General features: G+C 37.5%; 1 protein-coding gene across 1 annotated transcript; it reads right to left on the bottom strand.

Moving 5' to 3' along the window:
- On the bottom strand, positions 5279 to 8075 carry LOC104728667. Its single transcript, XM_010447624.1, has 4 exons — positions 7176 to 8075; positions 6895 to 7033; positions 5951 to 6780; positions 5279 to 5869 (listed from the first exon to the last, which is right to left on the bottom strand). Exons 1-4 carry the CDS (start codon positions 8073 to 8075, stop codon positions 5279 to 5281), a joined length of 2460 nt encoding a protein of 819 aa, XP_010445926.1.

The following is an 8983-nucleotide window of genomic DNA, read 5'->3' as shown; positions in this document are numbered from 1 at the left end:
TTTAACCAACAAATACAACTTATAATTTAAATGATTTAGTTATAAATAATTTGTTTCACCGCGGGTTCTAATCTAGTTCTACTAGTAATTATCCAAAAAGTTATTTCTTCTTTTATAGGATTTGAAGTATCAAACAGAGGATGTTATGGAACAGGATTACTAGAAGTATTTTTTTTTGTGCATCATAATTAGGCATGTCAATTAGGGCCAAAACCCGCAGGCTGGTCCGGTCCGGCCTTGAAAAATACCAAGCTCGGACTTAAATATATTTGTCCAGAAAAATCGGGCATTTCGGGCTCAGCCAGTTTGGGCTATAGGGTTTTTCGGGCTTAGCCCGACCGGACTCGGGCCAGTCCGAAAAGCCTTTTAACAAATATATTTGTATTTTTTTGTTAACGTTTTTATTTGATTGCAATATTTGATTAATGATTTATTTTAAATAAAGTTTAAAACTCTAATCCTAGTTTTCATATTTACTTAATAACTTTGCTTAATACTTTTAAAAATTTTATATATGATATTTTATATGAATTATATATAGTTTTATTTGGTTAAAGTATAAAATTTTATTTAGTTTTTAACTTTTTCTTTTATATTAAGTTGTTTGTAGTGAATGTAAATGAGTTATTAAAATTTTGATTGATTTGTTTTACAATGCATTAAGATGTAAAAAAAATCCAATAAAGATAAAAATATATTCATCCAACAAAAAGAATTATTGATCGGTAAGATAAGCCCAAAAAGCCTGAAAACCCCTGTAACCCTGTTAGGGCCGGGCTCGGTCTTTGAAATATAGGTTCGGAAATATTTTGGGCCGGACCGGGTCGGCCTCAAACATATGCGGGCTTTACTGGTTTCGGGCCAGGCTGGACCGGGCCAGTCCGATTGACACCCCTAATCATAATCAATCTTTTTACATGTAAAATTCATCTTCGTATATTTTCTCGGACAGTTACCATTGAACAGAAAAAGCTAACCAAATTATCGTTGATAAGTTGTTAGCAAAATGCATTACGACTAGATATTTACCCGCGGTACATCGCGGGACTATATATATAATTAAAAAAACAGTTCATATAATTTATTTTATAAATTAATTATATACATAACTAAAGCTTTTTACTTTAAAAATGTATAACCTTACAAATATATATCTATTAGGTAGTGTGAAAATTGTTTTGTTTGAAATTTATTGTTTTTTACTATAGGAACTATATCGTATAATTCATTAAGTAGTGATTTCTTGAAGAAAAAGACTGTATGTTTCTTTATATTTTTTGATTTAAAGATAGTAGTATTGTTATTATATTGTAATATTCTAAAATATATGTATAGTATAATTTTTGTATGTCTTTTTAACATCTGATTCATTTATTCATCTGAAATCTTGTTGATCTTATTCCCCATTAAGGTAATAAGATATGTAAAATTATATACATTGAAGTAATATCTTATTCCCTATTGAAATTTTGGGAAATATATGTGTATAGATAAATCCCATTGAAATTTTTGGTTATTAAGTTTGGAGCCAGTATGTCTTATAAGCAGAAAAACAACAACTGCAATATCACTAATAACTTATATATATATATATATATATATATATATTTTTGTAATTGGATTTTTTTTGTGAAATCGTAATTTGCTTTTGTTTTAAAGTATGTTTTTGTTTTTGTTTTGCCTGGATCACTCTAGTCTCAGAAAACAAATCTATCTATCTTTTTCTTTATTTTCATTGGTCCATTTCCGACATCTCCGCAGTTCTTGACTTTTGGTTAATCGATTTCATATCCTTATTTGTGATGATTTAAGAAGATCATCTTTCGACATTACTTTCCACACCTTGTAGATTTCTTTTACCATTCCATATGTTCTCTTTTCCAACACATACAATAAAGAGAAATGTCTTTCCAATCAGTTTCTTCACTGGATCATGCAAGTTTTCTGGATCCACAATCAAAAATAAAAAAAATATATATGGTTAATAGTTTGACATAAGATAAACGATATATATATTATTGCAAGAACATATCTCCGAATAGAATAAACAAAAAAATCAATAACAGAACATTGATTTACTTGAGGCCGTAGTGGATTGACATGGAGTTGAATACCATCAAGAGAATTAGATAAAAACTTAACACCTGTCATGATAAAGATTATGTAAGCAATGACACAATCATTGATCTTATTTAATCATAAATGAGTCTAACCGGAAGATGTGTTTACTTTTGTAGCCACTTATGTTGTAAAATCTGAGCAGACAAACAACAATGCTTCCCTCAGATTTTTGACAGGCTCTAAAAACTTGATCGGCAAAATAACCCCACAACATACTCGCCATTCTCTCATCACTATGTCAAAATATTAGTATTGAAAATCAGAAAATATGACAATTATAACAACAACATGAATATAGAGAAAACTAAATAGTATGCAAAGGTCACCTTTCATCCCTAAGCTCAAAATCAATGTTCAAAGGTGTATCTAATGGTTTTCAGTAAGTTGTGGGTGTTATGTATTCGGTGATGATAATTCTCGTTTAGGTGTAAAATATTTATAGGGTCGATTATGATTTCTTCTCCAAGGCAATAGTATTTGAGTTAGCAACTAATTAGGGAGAAAAATCTGTGTAATCAGTTTTATTAAAGAATATGCTAGGAATCATGCATTATTACTTTGATTAGGGAGAGATATGATTTTCAAGTTTAGGGAATGTTATATTTATTTAATTAATATTCAAATTAGTAAATAGTAATGATTTCGATTTTTTAGGAAAGTTGCGATTTAGTGGGAATAATTGTTTACAAAAATCAAAAATCTTATCATAATTTAATTTAATAAATCGTAAATTATAAATTAATAATATTTAATATAATGACAGTCTTGTAAATAGGTAGCAACTTCAGAATTTATTTGCTAAATGTACTTCGAAAATGTATATATAGACTAGTCTAATTCTAGGTAAGTTTATAATATACTGAGTAAGTAAAGCGCTTTGCACTATGTAAAAAACGTAAGACCTTTTTGTGATACAAAAAAAAAAAGAGTTTTATGTGATAAGAAATAGTAGCTAATTTTTCATTTATATTAATCAAATAGATTTAGTGTGTTCGTTTAAAATGATTTTATCAAAAAACATTTAAAATCATAAACCATACAAAAGTTTAGCTTTTTTTCGAAGAGCCATCAAAATTATATTTGATACTAGCATGTCTGGGAATAATCTTTTCTTTTGGAATCTCCATTTCATGTGTTTCCTTCCACACTCTCGTCTTATATTCTCTCCAGTTCCAAATAATATCATATAGTTTATTATTATTATTATTATTATTTTTGAATAAATATTAAATTATATTCAAACAAAAAAATAGCGTTTTACATCTGCTTTGGTTGGAAAAACATTAGCTTAGATTAATAAAATAAAAAGTGCTATTAGACTGTATACACTCTCCTTAGTAACGTGTTGCAAGCCATGTCTGTAGTCCCATTGCATATCGCCGATCTCCCATGCGCTCAATAGCTAGCAGTTGAGCTCTAATTTGCTTGTCTAACCAGCCAATAAGAACCATCGCAGAAGTAGGCACCTCCCCATGTCGCCTGGCGTTGCGCTCTCTCCATACAGAGTAGACGGTGAGTTGGAAAATATATCGAAGTAGAAAGCCATTTACCCGATCAGAATGAGTACCAGAGATAAAGTCGAGTAGCGGTGACCATGAAATAGCAAAACGAGCTCTATATAGAGGTTTTGCGATCCCTGACCAAACTTCAGTGGTATAAGGACAGGTGAAAAATAAGTGGTCTCTTGTCTCCACCGGAACAGAGCAAAAAACACAGCTCACATTACAACCATTGCCCCAAGTGACCAGCCGATCCCCAGTTGACAGACAGTTATGGACTGCAAGCCAGGTACAAAAAGAAAATTTTGGTGTTGCATGAGCAAACCAAACCCCCTTATGCCAAGCAACTTGGTTTGAAGTCGTTCGAATATGGTTCCATGTAGCTTTTGTAGAGTAAACGGCCTTATAAGCATCACCCTTACCCCGCCACAAGACAGTATCAGGTTGAAGTGTTCTGCTTTGATACGCCTGATGCAGAGTATCCTCAATATCATATAACAATGCCATACGATGAACCCTTCGCCTCCATTGATTCCAGGCATCCTGGAGAGTCATATGCTCTCGAATCCCCATATCAATCATACCTCTTAAGCCAACTTTATCCAATAAACACCCTTGAGTCGACCAATTGTCATACCAAAACGATGTGAGAGCACCATTATTAACTTTCACCTGTACAAAAGTTTTAGCCACTTCTCTATACTTCAACAAACTCTTCCACATCCAGGATCCCGAGAAAGATGCAGGTTTAACTGACCAGAAACAGCCTTCTTTAAATAAATTCATGCGAGACCATTGGACCCACAATGATGTACCTCCAGAGATCAACCGCCAAATCAACTTCAAACAACTTACATTGTTTGTCTCTGTTAATGATCTCAGGCCTAGCCCACCTTCATACTTAGGCTTACACACCTCCGACCATGTCATCTTGGCCTTCTTTGTATTTAAATCCGGTCCTGACCATAAGAAAGCAGAACATATACTGTTCAGCTCTTGAATGCTCTCCCTCGACAACCGAAAGGCACTCATCCAGAAACTCACCCTGCTCCATAACACCGAACGTATTAGGTCAAGATGACCTGCAAAGGAGAGGGTACGTACCGTCCACGTACTTACTCTATTACGGATTTGGTCAAACAAGGGGGAGAGATCTGATGTAGTTAGACGTCTAGTTATTAGAGGGAGACCAAGATATCGAACCGATAGTTGTCCCAAGCCAAATCTATACCGAGTACCCAATAGTTCACTGTTTTCGGGTGAAACTCCTCCTAGATACAAAGTTGTTTTTTCCATACTAATCGTTAGGCCTAAAAATTTTGCAAAAAGATTCAAAACCTGGACTATACCATCCACTGATCGGACCTTCCCATCAGATAATATCATGAGGTCATCGGCAAAACAGAGGTTTGTTAAACGCTGATTTTTACAACGTGGGTGATATCCAATCTCCTGTGAGCTTGCTGCTTTGTCTAACAACTTAGAGAGCACATCCATACAGATGACAAAAAGATATGGTGAGAGAGAGCAGCCCTGACGCAGTCCCCGAGCACTACAAAAGTAACCTGCAAGCTCCCCATTCACCTGGACCGAGAAAGAAGCCGTAGTGACACAGAGAGAAATCCAATGGATAAATTGAGGAGGGAAATGCAGCACTCTTAAACATTAAACAGGAATGACCACTGGACGGAGTCAAAAGCTTTCGAGATGTCTACTTTCATTGCACATCTTGTCGAGATATTGTCCTTGTGATAGTCCTTAACAAGCTCAGTCGCCAAGAGAACATTTTCAATAAGCAATCTATCTGCTACAAACGCTGACTGGTTTCCAGCAATAAACTTAGGCAAGATACGCTTAAGTCTATTGGCAATAACTTTCGAGATGACTTTATAAAGAACATTACAACATGAGATTGGTCGATAGTCTCGCATCTCCTTGGCATCCTTTTTCTTCGGAATTAGTGCTAATATTGTCGAGTTGAGTCCTTTTGGGAGAAAACCTTTAGCAAAAAAGGACTGCACCGCTACAACCAATTCAGCCCCAAGAGTATCCCAAGCTGCCCTAAAAAATTCCACCGTATAGCCGTCCAGTCCCGACGACTTGTCACTTGGCATTGCAAATAAAATCCTTTTTATCTCTTTTCCCATTACCACCCTGGTGAGCCAATTACTATCCTCTTCTGAACAACGGAACAACAACAGGTCTTCAAGACAATCCACTGATATCCCCTCATAATCCGCTGGAATAGACTGCAGAAAGGATTGGAAAAAAGACATAGCCTCCTCCTTAATTTCCTCTATGGTCTTTAGCATTCAGCCATCTTGTGCTACAATTTCCCGCATTGTATTCACTGCCTCCCGAACGGCTGCAGCCCTATGAAAAGCCTTGTTGTTGCGATCTCCCACTTGGAGCCAATGCAATTTTGACCTCTGCTTTAAAAATTTCTCCTCAAGTGCAGAAACGTGGTCCCAACGTGTGTAAGCTTCTTTCTCTTGCTCCATGGCAAAATCAGATGGAGAAGCTAAATTAGCCTCCTGCTTAAGACACAGCTCCTCTAAAGCATCCTTTGTCCTTTTGGATAAGTTACTCATCTTCTTCTTTGCTAAACAACGGATACGCGGCTTTAACAGCTTGAGCTTCTTTGAAAAACGGTAAAGAGATGATGTTGACAAGTAAATATTCTCAGTTTCGTCCCAGAAATCCTTTACAAGAGGCTTAAACTCCTCCATCTCTGCAATCCCATTGACAAACTCGAAAGGCCGTCGGGAAATACTTGCTCCTGCAACTCCACGCAACAAAACTCTACACCGCAAATGATCAGAGATCCCACATGCTTCAAATACATTGTACGAGTGCACAAACGTAGAAGACCAGTGAGCATTAACTAACACTCTATCCAGTTTCTTCGAGATCAAGTTACCATCCTGTTTATTACTCCAAGTAAACAGTGGACCATTGTAAGCCAAATCATTTAACCGACAGTCATTAACAACTGATCGAAAATCTTGCATCCCAGGACATAACACAGGTCGAGTATCCACCCCGGAATGCTCATCGAGCTCCAATGTCACATTAAAATCACCTAGAACCAGCCAAGGCCTGTTACGAACAATCGGAGAAGCATGGTGTGCTCTCAAATCTGTCCACAACTCCTTTCTACCTTCCACAGTGTTTGCCGCATAAACAAAAGAACAGAAAAACTCATCCTCCTGCTCCTCTAATTTTACTGACACGTTATTAGTTGATCAGTTTTATAAAACGGAGTAAGCCTCACATTGCCCCTCCAAACCACCCAAAATGCGCCCCAAGTGATTGTGCTCATAGTTAGTTAGTAAAGACCAATCTTTGAACACCTTGTTCACCAGCCGCGACACTTTTCCTTCTTTCACTCTAGTCTCCAATAAACATCCAAACTGAAACTTACCATCATCAACCCACTTCTTTATTACGGAATGCCTAGTAGATTTGTTCAGACCACGTACATTCCAACAGAACATAGACATTTTAATTTAATTTAGGGGGGTTCCTTCTCTGATCCTTTTGTGGATTCCTTACGGATTGAGAAGAAGATTGTTGAATCACCTTATGAGCCGTTTTTGAGTCTCTCGAAAGAGAGGGACGCAATGATGACTCACTAGGTTTGTCTCGAGCCTTGACTCCCTGTGTAGAAGAGATTGAAACGCGTGCAGAGTCTTCAACAAGAGGAGGAGAAACCTTGCCCTTTGAACCAGCCGTACCAATTCCTTCGATCTCCTCTGTTTTTTCCAAATCCTCTGTTTCCTCTGGGTCCTCTGCTTCTTCTAAGACCGCAAAAGTATTAGACGAAGTAGTGAGCAGAACCAACGGGAGACCTACCTGTTTCTTCCCTGGACTAAGACTAGTTCTAGGTATTATCCACGCATCCTTCTCCTCCACAGCAGGGCCCTTAGCCAATGCTCCAGCTGTGCCGGAGACCGAGACCTCGTTAGAAAGATCAACTGGTACAGTCAGTGCTTCAGTAGGAGGTACCATTGTTTCTTTCGCTGTTTCACTCTCTGCTACTACCGACGGAGAGGACCTTTGGCCAACCGTTGTCTCGGTAACAAGACAAGTCGAGCTCAGATGTCCCCATTTACTGCACCCAGTACACCGTGGAGGCAACCAAGGGTATGAGTATTGAACAGTTGATTCTAACTCTCTATCCTCCTCACCCATAAAAACATACTCTCTTGGCAACTCGCGAGTTAAATCCGCTTCGACCAACATTTTTGCTTCATCAAACTTAGTACAGGATTCTGTCGTGGGATGCAGACGAATCGGCTTCCCGACCGCACTAAACAAAAACTCCAACCCTTTCTCCGTGAACATTGTTGAAGGCACATTCTTCAGCGTCACCCAAAGTGACACAGATCGCAGCGCTGGTTGTGCCTCTTCCACCAATGGTGTCCACTTAGACACCAACATTGGAATATCCATAATGTTTCACATCCCTCTGTTAAGAATCCGACGCCGCATAGCTTCGTTGCGAATACGAAACTTAACAGTAGAGTCATCGACCTCATACACATCAATTAGCGAAGACGTGTCTCCCAACCTCCAAATCTTATTCACAATCATGTGAATTTTCCCTACATGAGGTGCTTTCAAACTCAAAAACTTACCAATCAGAAAATCTTCCCAAAGAGGTTTTGCATCCACCAAAACCTCCTTAGGAACCTTCACCCTTGTTTGACCATTCACCTCAGAGAACTCCATGCGTTGCTGAGTAAAGCCCCGACGCTGAGATCCTTGAGTAACACGAGCATACGATTTCTTCTTAATCGGAGGCTCAACAATATCCTTTGAAGTATCCCCAGGATTACCTTCAACAACCCCCGCCAAGGTTTGCCCATTCATATCCATCCTTTTGTCATCCAATCGTTCCCTCACCCCCACTGCATCAAAACTTCTTTCCGATGGCAACCCTACAACCTGCGTAGAAACAACTCCATCCCCTAGGAGAGGAGCAGTCTCCGGCCGGCTAGGAGAAGCCGTCGTCATCGGCAAACGTGGTAAAAAAGCAAAGAACCCCTAATTGTAAAAATCGCCTTTGGAATCGCTAGGCCTCGTCAGCAAAGTATCAAAGTTCTATAGTTTATTATTAATTAACATGTTGAAAACTTTGTTATTATTATCTTTTTATATGAATCAAATGACCCATGGAAAATTCGAGATTTATGTTCCTAGATTAATAGCACAAGATTGTCTCTAAAATAACTAGTTTATGCTTTTAGCAAAATAAAAAAAAACTAGTTTATGATCGAATAAAACGAAAGTGCCAGAAAAAGTTATGGTGTAACCAACGGTAATTTGACTAAACAAAAAAAAAAAAAAAAAAAAAAAAA

The sequence above is a fragment of the Camelina sativa genome, chromosome 11 (genome assembly GCF_000633955.1).
Source record: "Camelina sativa cultivar DH55 chromosome 11, Cs, whole genome shotgun sequence".
NCBI lineage: Eukaryota > Viridiplantae > Streptophyta > Magnoliopsida > Brassicales > Brassicaceae > Camelina > Camelina sativa.
This window is presented reverse-complemented; position numbering and strand designations above follow the sequence as displayed.